The following is a 16,962-nucleotide window of genomic DNA, read 5'->3' as shown; positions in this document are numbered from 1 at the left end:
CTGGGATAACTATGCCTACGGAGTGCCTTTGCCTATGACTCCTACTTGCTAACAGACTGGCAGCCTGGCCCCAGGGCCTGGTCGCTGCTCCCAGTGCAATGGTGGATATGGTGTCAACGGTTGCAAAATCAAAGCCCCTTACATCCTCTCCATGCCTCTGTCCCACCCCCAACCCCACTCACCATTGATGTTCAGGAAGGGGAAGGTGTCCTGGATGGGAACGTGGTGCTGTGACTGGTTCAGCTCATCTTCCTCATCTTCTTCATCCACACCATTATCTTTCTCATCCCAAGGAGCAGATCCAGTGGATCCTACCCGAGAAACACACACACACACACACACAAAGGTCAAAAGTGAGGCGCTCACGTTGCACTGTCATCCCTGCAGCTGACCCACTGTTCAAGCTAGGCACTGCCAGCACAGAGGTTCCTTGGGTTCAGTGTGCACCCTCAATGCCAAAGAGTGGGAACCAAGGGTGTTCACCCCACTCCCAGCTCCTCCTACGGAGCCCCAGTGCAAGCTCTCATCCCCTCCCCTATCCAGGAGCTGCAGACCCTACTCCCTTCTCCTAGAAATCTTTTAATTCCTACTCTAAACCCCTTTCTACACATTCGCATCCCTTCTAAGGACCCAAGGAGCACAGCTTCTCTCCTTTATAAGCTTAATGTGAAGACAGACCCTTCCCTCATGGCAGAGCCTCACTAGATTCACTGGAGGTCAAGTCTAAATTATCTGGCTCTTAGTCAGAACTGGCTAAACATTGAGTAAATATAGGGATCAGGTGGTATTCTCCTAGGAAAAAATACCATACAAATTAAATGATCACTTACCCATCATTTATAAAGAGAACTTAATAGCCTTCATAATGTCATGGCAATTGATTCTTACAACAGCCTTTGAAATACGCAGGAAAGATGAGAACCCAGATTTTATAGTGGAAGAAGCTGAGGCTCAAAACGTTGAATGACTTGATTCAATGTCCCGCAAGTAGTGAAATGGAAAGACCGAGGTTTATAACTCAGACCTTCTAAGTTTTAAGCCCTCCTTCTTCTAAACTACCTGGCCTCTCTTCTCAGTGTTGAGTCCCAAGAGAAGTTATTTTTTATAGAACTCAATACCCCCTCTTCTTTCTAATGCTTTACTGTTCCACTGGGTGGGCAGGAAGACTGTGCTGAGTTTATATCTTTTGTTCTCTGGGTTCTTTCTAGGGACAGCATTTCTTGCTTTGTTTACCAGTCTTCAACTTTGTAAGCGAGGCGACTTTCAAGTCGACTATCGCTTTTAGGGTCCAGCCCGGAACTTGGCACACTGTCCACCTTCTCCCCAGCAGCTGGGGCCTCACCTGGGTTAATGATAGAGCCCTGGGGCTGGGAGATGTCACACACTTGATATATCTTCACTGGGTTCATGGGCACCTCCTTGGTGCCGTCGTACATCAGGTTGAATTCCCTGCTCTTGTTGAGCGCACAGCGGAGCTGGGCCTTCAATTTAGCTGGGTCGGGGTCGTCCACCCCTTCCTGGTACTTCCCCTGTCTCCACAGCCCAGGCCTGAGGGATAGGAAACTGCAGTGAGTGCCTGCTTGTTGCCCAGAAACACTGGAAAGTGTGCCCGCCCTCCCTCGTACAGACACAGATACACACAGCCCTGCCTGACCGCCCCATCACCCCAACTCCAATTTACAGAGACTGCAGCAGAAAACACCATGTTGGGGACCAGGCAAGGCAGGGCCTGAGAGAAACTAAGCCAAATGCAAATACAGTATTTTAAAAAGAGGAGCCTCATCTCAAGTGCTTGTGCCAGCATCATCTGTCAAGACAACAATGGCCTTAATGAAGGGTTGAAAATAAAGAAAAATCTGGAACACGTATACACCAAAATACTAATGGTAACTTTTGGATAGCAAGACTTCAGGTAATTTTGTTTTGTTTTGCTTGCCTTATTTGTTTTTCACATGAATTGCTTATATAATAAGAAGAGAAAGGGAGGTGGCGTATGATATGAAGAATTTAGGCTTGCTGTTCCCTCTCCCTTCAGTCTTTAATCTGATGCACAAATAACTGTTGAAACCAAGTACCTTTAGGAGTAGCAGCCCATAGGAGGGCAGGAAGCACGCTCTGGGGGTTCAGCTGGCCTCAGTGCGAGGCTGAGGGCCTCAAGTCCTAATAAACTCATACCACCTGCCTTTCCCTGCTTCCTCAAACTCCCACATTGGGAACATTTTGCTGGGAACACCAGTGGCTGGTGGCCTGGGCCAAAACCAGTGTGGCCCCGCCTCTCTGGTTTTCAATTTCCAGGTCTAACAGGCATTTATGTGTCTGTTCACGGGATATCAGCCCTCCCCCACTGTTAACCTATCTCAGATGTCTACACTTTCTTCAGGGCTGTGACGTATGTGCTGGTGCAGAAAAGGGGGATGTCTTTTGCAGAGGACTCAAGATCAAGAGAACGAGATGGACCGGCCAGACTGCTCCCACTTGATGTTAGGAAGATAAGGTCGCCATGTAGTTAGAATTCTACAGCGGAACATAGCCTATAGAGTCTATGGGTTTGTGGATCCACAACTTTTATTTTTTCAGTAATGCCAACCAAGCTCGTAAGAGACTGACATATAATCCAGAATGCCAGTCTACTCGTTTTCAAAGGGGGATAAAGCTGGTCAGTGACCAGCATGGTTAAGTCCAATAACCTGGACATAACCATGTATGATCTCAACCAGTAACTCCTGTATCTGGTTTCTAATGACAATTCCAAGAACATAAGACCCACTCAACATTTAAATCCAAATTTTCAGATGACTCCAAAGCTAAATGGAAATGATTTGATATTGAACTCTAAATCTGCATTATCTAGACTATCTCTTACCCAGTTGGGTAACCCAGAAGCGACAGTAAGAGGCTCCTGCTTTCCCAAAAATCACAGGGCGTGAAGATGAAAAGCACTGGAAAGGCAAGACCCCCAGTGAATTTGCAAAGCTGCTCTTGTGTCTTTGTCTTTTTGACCTTGAAGCCAGGAGAAATTCTAAAAATACAAATGTATTAATTTTTATAACTTGACTTTACTGAATATTGTTCAGATCCCCAAGCCTACAAAAATAATTGTATTTTTTTAAAAATGCTCCCTCTTCAGACTGTACTACAAAGCTACAGTAATCAAGACAGTGTGGTACTGGCACAAAAACAGAAAGATAGATCAATGGAACAGGATAGAAAGCCCAGAGGTAAACCCACGCACATATGCTCAACTTATTTTTGATAAAGGAGGCAGGAATGTACAGTGGAGAAAGGAAAGTCTCTTCAATAAGTGGTGCTGGGAAAACTGGACAGGGACATGTAGAAGTATGAGATTAGATCATTCCCTAACACCATACACAAAAATAAGCTCAAAATGGATTAAAGACCTAAATATAAGGCCAGAAACTATCAAACTCTTAGAGGAAAACATAGGCAGAACACTCTATGACATAAATCAGAGCAAGATCCTTTTGGACCCACCTCCTAGAGAAATGGAAATAAAAACAAAGATAAACAAAAGGGACCTAATGAAACTTAAAAGCTTTTGCACAGCAAAGGAAACCATAAACAAGACCAAAAGACAACCCTCAGAATGGGAGAAAATATTTGCAAATGAAGCAACTGACAAAGGATTAATCTCCAAAATTTATAAACAGCTCATGCAGCTCAATAGCAAAAAAACAAACAACCCAATCCAAAAATGGGCAGAAGACTTAAATAGGCATTTCTCCAAAGAAGATATACAGACTGCCAACGAACACATGAAAGAATGCTCAACATCATTAATCATTAGAGAAATGCAAATCAAAACTACAATGAGATATCATCTCACACCAGTCAGAATGGCCATCATCAAGAAATCTAGAAACAATAAATGCTGGAGAGGGTGTGGAGAAAAGGGAACACTCTTGCACTGCTGGTGGGAATGTGAATTGGTACAGCCACTATGGAGAACAGTATGGAGGTTCCTTAAAAAACTACAAATAGGTCTTTTGCAAGGAGCCCGCGAGGGGGGTTGGCGCGCGCTAAACGGGAGAAGCACTGGTTTGAGAAAAGCATGGGTCGCAAGTACACATTGGGACCCTGCCATTAATGGAGGGGAAAAGCGGGGAGACGCCAGCAGATTCCATCCTGTAAGCTGGTAGGAAGCCTGAAGGCTTGATGGGATTCCAGTGTGATAGGAGGCAAGGACATGCTTCAGGACCCCGGAGGAAGATGGCGGAAGAGTAAGACGCGGAGATCACCTTCCTCCCCACAGATACATCAGAAATTCATCTACACGTGGAACAACTCCTACAGAACACCTACTGAACGCTGACAGAAGACCTCAGACCCCCCAAAAGGCAAGAAGCTCCCCACATACCTGGGTAGGGCAAAAGAAAAAAAGAATAAACAGAGACAATAGGATAGGGACGGGACCTGCACCAGTGGGAGGGAGCCGTGAAGGGGGGAAGGTTTCTACACACTACAAGCCCCTTCGCGGGCGGAGACTGCAGGTGGCGGAGGGGGAAAGCTTCGGAGTAGCGGAGGAGAGCACAGCAACAGGGGTGCGGAGGGCAAAGCGGAGAGATTCTGGCACAGAGGACCGGTGCCCTCAGGCACACACCAGCCCGAGAGGCTTGTCTGCTCGGCCGCCGTGGCGGGCGGGGCTGGGAGCTGAGGCTCGGGTATCGGCTTTCAGTCGGAGCGCAGGGAGAGGACTGGGGCTGGCGGCAGGAAGAGAGCCTGAAGGGGTTAGTGCACCACGGCTAGCCCGGAGGGAGTCCGGGGAAAGGGTCTGGAGCTGCTGAAGAGGCAAGAGACTTTTTTCCCTTTTGTTTCCTGGTGCGCGAGGAGAGGGCATTAAGAGGGCTGCTTGGGGAAGCGCCGGTGACAGGCACGAGCCGCGGGTAAGGCACGGACCTCGGAGACGGGCGTGGGCCGCCGCCGCCGCCGCCCGCCCGCCGCGGCCCGCCGCCGCCGCCGCCGCCGCCGCGGCCCGCCGCCGCCGCCGCCGCCGCCGCCGCGGGGCCTGTGTGCGAGCGCGGGTCACTGTCCGCCCCGCCTTCCGGGGGGCCTGTGCACCCCGCCACTGCTGGGGTCCCCGAGACCCGGGGACGGCTTTCCCGGGAAAGCGCACGGAGCGCCACGGGCTGCTGCAACGTCACGCCGGCCTCTGCCGCCGCAGGCCCGCCCCACACTGCGCGCCCCTCCCTCCCCTCTGCCTGAGTGAGCCAGAGCCCCCGAATCAGCGGCTCCTTTAAACCCGTCCTGTCTGAGCGAAGAACGGACGCCCTCCGGCGACCTACGCGCAGAGGCGGGGCCAGGTCCAAGGCTGAGACCCGGGAGCTGTGAGAGCAGAGGCAGGGAAATCTCTCTGTGCAGCCTCGGAGGCAGCGGATTAAAGCTCCACGGTCCATTTGATGTGCCCTGCGTCTGTGGAGTGCATGAATGGACAGCGAATCATCCCAAATTGAGGAAGTGGACTTTGAGGACAAGATTTAAGACTTTCCCCCCTTTTCCTCTTTTTACAACGAATTATTCCAAATTAAGGAGGTGGACTTAGAGAGCAAGATTTCAGACTTCTCGCCCTTTTCCTCTTTTTACAACGAATTATCCCAAATTGAGGAGGTGGACTTGGAGAGCAAGATTTTTGATTTTTCCCCCTGCTCTCTTTTTGTGAATGTGTATGTGTAATCTTCTGTGTAAGATTCTCTCTGTATAGCTTTGCTTCCACCATATGTCTCAGGGTTCTATCGGTCCGTTTTTTTTTTTTTTTTTCAATAATTACTTTCTAATTTTAATAACGCTACTATATTTCATACTTTATTCTATTTTACTTTACCTGCTCTTTCTTTTTTTCCTACTCTCCCTTCCTCCCTCCCTCCCTCCGCTCCTCCTTTCCTTCTTTCTTTTTCTTTCCTCCCTCCCACCCTTCTTCTTTCCACTTTCTTTTTCTTTCCTTCCTCCCTCCCTCCTGTCTTTCTTCCTTTCCTTTCTCCCTCCCTCCCTCCTTTCTTTCCTTCTTTCTTTCCATCCTTCCTCCCTCCCTCCCTCCCTCCTTTCTTTCTTCCTTCCTTCCTTCCTTCCTTTCTTCCCTTCTTCCTTTCTTTCCCTCTCTCTTTCTTTCTTCTACTAATTCTTTCTTTCTACTTTTTCTCCCTGTTACTCTGAGCCGGGTGGATGAAAGGCTCTTGGTGCTGCAGCCAGGAGCCAGTGCTGTGCCTCTGAAGTGGGAGAGCCAACTTCAGGACACGGGTCCACAACAGACCTCCCAGCTCCACATAATATCAAGCAGCAAAAATCTCCCAGAGATCTCCATCCCAACACCAGCACCCAGCTTCAGTCAACGACCAGCAAGCTACAGTGCAGGTCACCCTATGCCAAGCAACTAGCAAGGCAGGAACACAACCCCACCCATTAGCAGAGAGGCTACCTAAAAACATAATAAGGCCATAGGCACCCCAAAACACACCACCAGACGTGGACCTGTCCACCAGAAAGACAAGATCGAGCCTCAACCACCAGAGCACAGGAATTAGTCCCCCCCACCAGGAAGCCTACACAACCTACTGAAACAACCTTAGCCACTGGGGTCAGACACCAAAAACAACGGGAACTACGAATCTGCAGCCGGCAAAAAGGAGACCCCAAACACAGTAACATAAGCAAAATGAGAAGGCAGAAAAACACACAGCAGGTGAAGGAGCAAGATAAACACCTACCAGACCTAACAAATGAAGAGGTAATAGGCAGTCTACCTGAAAAAGAATTCAGAATAATGATAGTAAAGCTGATCCAAGATTCTATTTCCATGATCCATAATCTTGGAAATAGAATAGACAACATGCAAGAAACAGTTAACAAGGACCTAGAAGAACTAAAGATGAATCAAGCATCGATTAAAAACACAATAAATGAAATGAAAAATACTCTAGATGGGATCAATAGCAGAATAACTGAGGCAGAAGAACGGATAAGTGAGGTGGAAGATAAAATAGTGGAAATAACTGCTGCAGAGCAAAATAAAGAAAAAAGAATGAAAAGAACAGAGGAGAGTCTCAGAGATCTCTGGGACAACATTAAACGCACCAACATTCGAATTATAGGGGTTCCAGAAGAAGAAGAGAAAAAGAAAGGGACTGAGAAAATATTTGAAGAGATTATAGTTGAAAACTTCCCTAATTTGGGAAAGGAAATAGTTAATCAAGTCCAGGAGGCACAGAGAGTCCCATACAGAATAAATCCAAGGAGAAATACACCAAGACACATATTAATCAAACTGTCAAAAATTAAACACAAAGAAATCATATTAAAAGCAGCAAGGCAAAAACAACAAATAACACACAAGGGAATCCCCATAAGGTTAACAGCTGATCTCTCAGCAGAAACCCTACAAGCCAGAAGGGAGTGGCAGGACATAATTAAAGTGATGAAGGAGAGAAACCTGCAACCTAGATTACTCTACCCAGCAAGGATCTCATTCAGATTTGATGGAGAAATTAAAACCTTTACAGACAAGCAAAAGCTGAGAGAGTTCAGCACCACCAAACCAGCTTTACAACAAATGCTAAAGGAACTTCTCTAGGCAAGAAACACAACAGAAGGAATATACCTACAATAACGAACCCAAAGCAACTAAGGAAATGGGAATAGGAACATACATATCAATAATTACCTTAAATGTAAATGGACTAAATGCTCCCACCAAAAGACACAGAGTGGCTGAATGGATACAAAAACAAGACCCATATATATGCTGTCTACAAGAGACCCACTTCAGACCTAGAGACACATACAGATTGAAAGTAAAGGGATGGAAAAAGATATTCCATGCAAATGGAAATCAAAAGAAAGCTGGAGTAGCAATTCTTATATCAGACAAAATAGACTTTAAAATAAAGACTATTAGAAGAGACAAGGAAGGACACTACATAACGATAAAGGGATCGATCCAAGAAGAAGATATAACAATTGTAAATATTTATGCACCCAACATAGGAGCACCTCAATACATAAGGCAAATACTAACAGCCATAAAAGGGGAAATCGACAGTAACACACTCATAGTAGGGGACTTTAACACCCCACTTTCACCAATGGACAGATCATCCAAAATGAAAATAAATAAGGAAACACAAGCTTTAAATGATACATTAAACGAGATGGACTTAGTTGATATTTATAGGACATTCCATCCAAAAACAACAGAATACACATTTTTCTCAAGTGCTCATGGAACATTCTCCAGGATAGATCATATCTTGGGTCACAAATTAAGCCTCGGTAATTTTAAGAAAATTCAAATTGTATCAAGTATCTTCTCCGACCACAATGCTATGAGACTAGACATCAATTACAGGAAAAGATGTGTAAAAAATACAAACACATGGAGGCTAAACAATACACTACTCAATAACGAAGTGATCACTGAAGAAATCAAAGAGGAAATTAAAAAATACCTAGAAACAAATGACAATGGAGACACGACGACCCAAAACCTATGGGACGCAGCAAAAGCAGTTCTAAGGGGGAAGTTTATAGCAATATAATCCCACCTTAAGAAACAGGAAGCATTTCGAGTAAACAACCTGACCCTGCACCTAAAGCAATTAGAGAAAGAAGAACAAAAATACCCCAAAGCTAGCAGAAGGAAAGAAATCATAAAGATCAGATCAGAAATAAATGAAAAAGAAATGAAGGAAACGATAGCAAAGATCAACCAAACTAAAAGCTGGTTCTTTGAGAAGATAAACAAAATTGACAAACCATTAGCCAGACTCATCAAGAAAAAAAGGGAGAAGACTCAAATCAATAGAATTAGAAATGAAAAAGGAGAAGTAACAACTGACACTGCAGAAATACAAAAGATTATGAGAGATTACTATAAGCAACTCTATTCCAATAAAATGGACAACCTGGAAGAAATGGACACATTCTTAGAAATGCACAACCTGCCAAGACTGACTCAGGAAGAAATAGAAAATATGAATAGACCAATCACAAGCACTGAAATTGAAACTGTGATTAAAAATCTTCCATCAAACAAAAGCCCAGGACCAGATGGCTTCACAGGTGAATTCTATCAAACATTTAGAGAAGAGCTAACACCTATCCTTCTCAAACTCTTCCAAAATATAGCAGAGGGAGGAACACTCCCAAACTCATTCTACGAGGCCGACATCACCTTGATACCAAAACCAGGCAAGGATGTCACAAAGAAAGAAAACTACAGGCCAATATCACTGATGAACATAGATGCAAAAATCCTCAACAAAATACTAGCAAACAGAATCCAACAGCACATTAAAAGGATCATACACCATGATCAAGTGGGGTTTATCCCAGGAATGCAAGGATTCTTCAATATACGCAAATCAATCAATGTAATACACCATATTAACAAGTTGAAGGAGAAAAACCATATGATCATCTCAATAGATGCAGAGAAAGCTTTCGACAAAATTCAACACCCATTTATGATAAAAACCCTGCAGAAAGTAGGTATAGAGGGATCTTTCCTCAACATAATAAAGGCCATATATGACAAACCCACAGCCAACATTGTCCTCAATGGTGAAAAACTGAAACCATTTCCACTAAGATCAGGAACAAGACAAGGATGCCCACTCTCACCACTCTTATTCAACATAGTTTTGGAAGTTTTAGCCACAGCAATCAGAGAAGAAAAGGAAATAAAAGGAATCCAAATTGGAAAAGAAGAAGTAAAGCTGTCACTGTTTGCAGATGACATGATACTATACATAGAGAATCCTAAAGATGCTACCGAAAAACTACTAGAGCTAATCAATGAATTTGGTAAAGTAGCAGGATATAAAATTAATGTACAGAAATCTCTGGCATTCCTATACACTAATGATGAAAAATCTGAAAATGAAATCAAGAAAACACTCCCATTTACCATTGCAACAAAAAGAATAAAATATCTAGGAATAAACCTACCTAAGGAGACAAAAGACCTGTATGCAGAAAACTATAAGACACTGATGAAAGAAATTAAAGATGATACAAATAGATGGAGAGATATACCATGCTCCTGGATTGGAAGAATCAATATTGTGAAAATGACTCTACTACCGAAAGCAATCTACAGATTCAATGCAATCCCTATCAAACTACCAATGGCATTTTTCACAGAACTAGAACAAAAAATTTCAAAATTTGTTTGGAAAAACAAAAGGCCCCGAATAGCTAAAGCAATCTTGAGAACGAAAAACGGAGCTGGAGGAATCAGGCTCCCTGACTTCAGACTATACTACAAAGCTACAGTAATTAAGACAGTCTGGTACTGGCATAAAAACAGAAAGATAGATCAGTGGATCAGGATAGAAAGCCCAGAGATAAACCCACGCACATATGGCCAACTTATCTTTGATAAAGGAGGCAGGAATGTACAGTGGAGAAAGGACAGCCTCTTCAATAAGTGGTGCTGGGAAAACTGGACAGGGACATGTAAAAGTTTGAGATTAGATCATTCCCTAGCACCATACACAAAAATAAGCTCAAAATGGATTAAAGACTTAAATGTAAGGCCAGAAACTATCAAACTCTTAGAGGAAAACATAGGTAGAACACTCTATGACATAAATCACAGCAAGATCCTTTTGGACCCACCTCCTAGAGAAATGGAAATAAAAACAAAGATAAACAAATGGGACCTAATGAAACTTCAAAGCTTTTGCACAGCAAAGGAAACCATAAAGAAGACCAAAAGACAACCCTCAGAATGGGAGAAAATATTTGCAAATGAAGCAACTGACAAAGGATTAATCTCCAAAATTTATAAACAGCTCATGCAGCTCAATAGCAAAAAAACAGACAACCCAATCCAAAAATGGGCAGAAGACTTAAATAGGCATTTCTCCAAAGAAGATATACAGACTGCCAACAAACACATGAAAGAATGCTCAACATCATTAATCATTAGAGAAATGCAAATCAAAACTACAATGAGATATCATCTCACACCAGTCAGAATGGCCATCATCAAGGAATCTAGAAACAATAAATGCTGGAGAGGGTGTGGAGAAAAGGGAACACTCTTGCACTGCTGGTGGGAATGTGAATTGGTACAGCCACTATGGAGAACGGTATGGAGGTTCCTTAAAAAACTACAAATAGAACTACCATATGACCCAGCAATCCCACTACTGGGCATATACCCTGAGAAAACCATAATTCAAAAAGAGACATGTACCAAAATGTTCATTGCAGCTCTATTCACAATAGCCCGGAGCTGGAAACAACCTAAGTGTCCATCATCGGATGAATGGATAAAGAAGATGTGGCACATATATACAATGGAATATTACTCAGCCATAAAAAGAAACGAAACTGAGCTATTTGTAATGAGGTGGATAGACCTAGAGTCTGTCATACAGAGTGAAGTTAGTCAGAAAGAGAAAGACAAATACCGTATGCTAACACATATATACGGAATTTAAAAAAAAAATGTCATGAAGAACCTAGGGGCAACACGGGAATGAAGACGCAGACCTACTTGAGAATGGACTTGAGGATATGGGGAGGGGGAAGGGTGGGCTGTGACAAGGCGAAAGAGAGGCATGGACGTGTATACACTACCAAACGTAAGGTAGATAGATAGTGGGAAGCAGCCGCAGAGCACAGGGAGATCAGCTCGGTGCTTTGTGACCGCCTGGAGGGGTGGGATGGGGAGGGTGGGAGGGAGGGAGATGCATGAGGGAAGGGATGTGGGAACAGATGTATATGTATGACTGATTCACTTTGTTATAAAGCAGAAACTAATTAAAAAAATAAATAAATAAACTTAAAAAAAAAATGGAAAAAAAAAAAAAAAAAAACTACAAATAGAACTACCATATGACCCAGCAATCCCACTACTAGGCATATACCCTGAGAAAACCATAATTCAAAAAGAGACATGTACCAAAATGTTCATTGCAGCTCTATTCACAATAGCCCGCAGATGGAAACAACCTAAGTGTCCATCATCGGATGAATGGATAAAGAAGATGTGGCACATATATACAACAGAATATTACTCAGCCATAAAAAGAAACGAAACTGAGCTATTTTTAATGAGGTGGATAGACCTAGAGTCTGTCATACAGTGTGAAGTAAGTCAGAAAGACAAAGACAAATACCGTATGCTAACACATATATACGGAATTAAAAAAAAATAAAAATGTCATGAAGAACCTAGGGGTAAAACGGGAATAAAGACACAGACCTACTTGAGAATGGACTTGAGGATATGGGGAGGGGGAAGGGTAAGCTGTGACAAAGCGAAAGAGAGGCATGGACATATATACACTACCAAACGTAAGGTAGATAGATAGTGGGAAGCAGCCGCAGAGCACAGGGAGATCAGCTCGGTGCTTTGTGACCGCCTGGAGGGGTGGGATAGGGAGGGTGGGAGGGAGGGAGATGCATGAGGGAAGGGATGTGGGAACAGATGTATATGTATAACTGATTCACTTTGTTATAAAGCAGAAACTAATAAAAAATAAATGAATAAATAAATAAATAAATAAAATACAAAAAATACAAAAATAAAAATGCTCCCTGCCTCAAAGGAGTTTACAATCCCTTAAAGGAGACAGATGAGTCAATAGATCAGAAATATAGATACTATGTGAACACCAGTAAAACTGCCTAATCCATAAAGAGTCGGGGGGTAGGTATGGTTGGCCAAGTTTATCAGAATTTATGATTCTAGGGCTGAATCTTGAACATGGGTAGAAATTAACCAGGTGAGAAGCGTGGGTCAAGATACTCTAAGCAGAAGAAGCTTTATGGGCAAAGGCAGAGGCTGAAAAGCACAGTGCTTAGGGGACCTACAAGCAGTTCAGCTTGCGTGGAGGCAGCATGAGATGAAAGTCTGGGCTTGTAAGTAGGAACCATGCCAAGGAGTTTGGACCTGATTCTTAGAACACTGAGAACCACTGAGAGATTTAAGCAGGTTGAGATGGGATCAGATTTAAGTTTTAGAAAGAACCCTCTAGCTGCAGGACTGAAAAGGGTTTGGAGGGAGGCAAGGCATGAAGATAACACATAGTCTCTATATAATCCATATAATAGTGTCACTAGGGTCTGAACTAAGGAGGTGGCGGTAGGGATAGAGGATACAGGTAACGAAGGAGCCGTTAAAGACGCTGACTTGACAGAGCTTGATGAGGAACTGATTCCTTGAAGAAGGTGAGAGAGAAATCAAGGATGATTCCCTGGTTTAGGGTTTGGGAGACTGGGTGGGTGGTGATGCTGGCCACTGAGATAGGAGCAGGTTTAGAAAGATGATTTCCCTTTGGAAATGTCGGAGTTCAAATGTCTGTGGAAGGCCTAGGGGAGGAGGCCCAGCATGCCCAGGGCAGTTTTTTATCCCCACTCACCTCTCACATCACCTGAGGGACCCTCCCTGCCTGCCTCCAGCCTGGAAGAAGGTCCACCAGATTACTGACATCTCTGCCCTGTGAGCAAGGACCAATTTCTTTTCATTTCTGTATCCCTGCTCAGGCTTTAGCACACAGTAGGTCAATGTGTATTTGTTGAATTGCCTCAAATTTACAGAAATACACTTCTTGGGGAATGAATAAGTTGCTATTACAGATGCAAGACCAGAAAAACAGCCATGAGCAGAAGGCCAAGGAGACACTGCAGAAAGTGCTGGAGGAGAAAATGGGTTGCAGAACAGCAACTGCAGAGCAAACAGGTGTGGGGATGCTCCATAATCCTTGGGGCTGGGAACCCTGGGGCAGTCTGGGTGGCAAGGGAGCCAGCTGCACAACTCCCTGGAACCCCCAAGGCACCACCCTCTCCTCTGATCTCCCTCAGCGGTCCCTGGTCCTGGCCGAGCACAAGTGTGAAGAGTGGAAGAGCCAGTACGAGAGTCACCCCCAGCATGCAACTGTCCCCTACCCTGCCAGCCCAGTAATCATGAATGCCGTCTTCCTTCTCTTTTTTACAATGTGGTACATATGGATTTTTTTTTGAATGAGATTTAACCAGCTTTTAAACCTTTCTTCTTTCTAACAGTATCAGTACTCTCTGACTCTCCAAATGCGCCTTTTCAAGTTGATTTAATTTATGGAAAAATCACCCTTCATACTTTCCCTTTCTTTTTTAAACCTCCCCATGGTAGTGTAATGTAGTAGAAGGAGATTTGGCCTGGGAGTTTGGACACCAGGGTTCTAGCTGCAGTAACCCACAGTTACACACGTTATATTATTAAAGAAAAAAGTAACTTACAGAAATGTATGAGGCCATTATGCACATACACACAAACATATATTCACTCATATATCCATAAAAAAGTAGTCTGGAAGGTTCTATAAAATGTTAAAGGTGTTCATCCCACGGTGGAGGAGATATACGTTAACTATATTACCCTCTTAAATTTTTACAGTAAATATATATTACTTTTATAATTTAAAAAGCCAAACTTTTCATTTTTAAAAACCTAAAACATGAAAGAAAACTGGAAAACCAACAAAATTAAAACAATCCCTAAGTCTGAGGCGACGATTTTTTTATCCGAGTCCAAGTGATGAATGAAAATACTAAGAATGGTGTGTGACACCTCAAAGTATAGAAAAAAATACAGTAAGGCAAGTAGGCATTAAGATAATAGAATATAAAAAGTTACCCAGATATATTCAGACAATGGACTACTATTCCAGTAATAAAAAGAAATGAATTACTAATATGAGCTACACGGATGAGTCACAACAACATGAGGAGCCAAAGAAGCCACGTGCAAAAGGGTACTTGTTGTATGCTTCCATTCATATGAATTTCTAGAATAGGAAACACTAATACATAGTGAAAGAAAGCATGTCAGTGGTTGCCTGATGCCAGGCCTGGGAAACTGACTGTAAAAGGACAAGAAGGAACTTTTTGCAGGTATTGGAAGTGTTCTGTATCTTGACTTTGGCGACGACAATAGAGATATACACATTTGTCAAGACTTATCAAATTACATGCTTAAAACGGGTACACCTCGTTGAATGTAATTCATACTTCAATAAAGTTGATTTTAAAGTTAAATTAAAAAGTCACCTATGGGGACTTCCCTGGTGGCACAGTGGTTAAGAATTCGCCTGCTAATGCAGGGGACGTGGTTTCAAGCCCTAGTCTGGGAAGATCCCACATGCCGCCGAGCAACTATGCCCGTGCGCCACAACTACAGAGCCTGTGCTCTAGAGCCCGTGAGCCACAACTACTGAGCCCGTGTGCCACAACTACCGAAGCCCACGTGCCTAGAGCCCATGCTCCACAACAAGAGAAGCCACCACAGTGAGAAGCCGGCGCACTGCAACAAAGACACAATGCAGCCCAAAATAAATAAATTAATAATAATTTTTTAAAAAATAGTCACCTAGACGTCTGAGTGAGACAGAGTTCCTTTAAGCTTTCAGTCCCAGCTCTTCTCTGAAGCCTCCCCTAATCTACCCTGGCAGCATGTGACCACTTTGCATCTCTTTAACACCTTATATTTATCGGTTCCATTCAGATTTGATGCTTGAAAAGTTTTGTATATTTTATGTCTATCTTCCATTCAACTTGGTTCCTCTAAGGCAGGAACAATCATCTCTTTCATAAATTGAGACCATTACAAAAACAGAATTATGTTCCCTTTCCTCTCAATCAGGAGAATTTGAAGTAGGATTGATGAAATCCTGGAAATCATAAGCAAAAATGTCATTTCTGCATTTTTATGGCCACAGGGTCCTGTTTTCATCAGATTCTTGAAGATATCACAGAGCCCAACAATGTTAAGAATCTCTGCTTTGAATCCATGTGCTTTCACCCAGCTCTGTGGTACAAGGCACCCTGCCCCTGGGGCAATCTGTCTGTGGTCCCTGCAAAGATGATAAACCCACATCAGAGACACTCACTCTTCTGCATGTCAGTGGACTCCACTGCCAGCTCTTCCTCCACAATGACGTCACTATCGCCATCTTCAAGATTCATTTCTGTCTCATCTAGAACACTGTCTTCTTCCTCTTCCTCCTCCTCATCTTCCTTGGAGACATCCTTTAATGTGGCAAGTAGTCTGTTGTAACCAGAAACTTGTTCTGGTTCACTCTATGCTTCACTTTCAGAACTTGAAGTATCTATAAACTCTCCGACTAAAAGGAAAATGGGGATTTTAAAAACAAAAATTATACTGTTCTTGTTGCTACCCCACGACTATCATCAGGCCCACAGTGGAACCAAGTTCAGACTTTTCTAGATAAAAACTAGCTTTTCTGCAAATATCCAGTCCTATCTATTCAACCAGACCGAGCACCAAATTTGTTTCAAACAGCTAATCTAGCTATGATTCTAGAAGCGCTTCCTCTTCTTTGAACTGCTCATGTTCCACATGGGAAGACAGCAAACTAAACACACGGAGCTTTAGGTTATAAGGCGATCTAACCTATGTGTCAGACATTTGGCACCTTTAAAGGAGCAACAGGAAAACTTACAACAAAAAAGTGTACTTTATTTCTGAGTCTGTGGTAATGAAATAAGACCTTTGATGATTTTGCACTCTATTTTATGTTAAGCAAACATGACATTCCCTCTTAGGATTCACCAAGAGCCCTCTGGTAAGCCTCCTTAACAGGTTCTAACAGGCTAATCTCTCAGGACAGTTTCATACTCTATACTATATTAGTTATCACAATGGCATTTTAACAGACATCTGCACTTAAAACTAAGCAATATTACTAAAGTATAGCTTACATCTAAAATCAAAGAGAGTGGAAATGTAGCCAAACTTTACTACCATATATAATCTTAAAAGTAACAGTCCAGAATCTACTATCATAAAGAAGGTATAAAGCATTACCAGTTGACAAGTCTGTGGTTTTGCTTCCTTTCTGGAAACCCTGAGAAGAAACAGGCAATGTTAAACTTTAACTACTGGTAGGTAGCAATTAGGAAAAGTCTAATGATACAACTTTAAATGAACATGGCAGACTATAC

At 43.0% G+C, this 16,962-nt stretch overlaps 1 protein-coding gene across 1 annotated transcript in view; it reads right to left on the bottom strand.

The window, feature by feature from the left end:
• LOC308611549 (BCL-6 corepressor-like) overlaps positions 1-16,962 on the bottom strand; it is a gene marked incomplete at its 3' end in the record, with an annotated part of 29,272 nt that extends 12,310 nt beyond the window's left edge. Inside the window, exons 1-4 of the mRNA XM_081260275.1 lie at positions 16,826-16,962; positions 15,888-16,121; positions 1,343-1,548; positions 183-311 (exon numbers count right to left, since the gene is read on the bottom strand). Coding sequence (XP_081116401.1) covers positions 183-311; positions 1,343-1,436 — 223 coding nt within the window. The 5' untranslated portion in view covers positions 1,437-1,548; positions 15,888-16,121; positions 16,826-16,962. The remainder of the gene's footprint in view (positions 1-182; positions 312-1,342; positions 1,549-15,887; positions 16,122-16,825) is intronic.

This window comes from Mesoplodon bidens (assembly GCF_964165515.1).
Source record: "Mesoplodon bidens genome assembly, contig: HAP1_SCAFFOLD_1137, whole genome shotgun sequence".
Classification (NCBI taxonomy): domain Eukaryota; kingdom Metazoa; phylum Chordata; class Mammalia; order Artiodactyla; family Ziphiidae; genus Mesoplodon; species Mesoplodon bidens.
The sequence above is the reverse complement of the archived record's forward strand: the minus strand, read 5'-3'. Positions and strand labels throughout refer to the sequence as shown.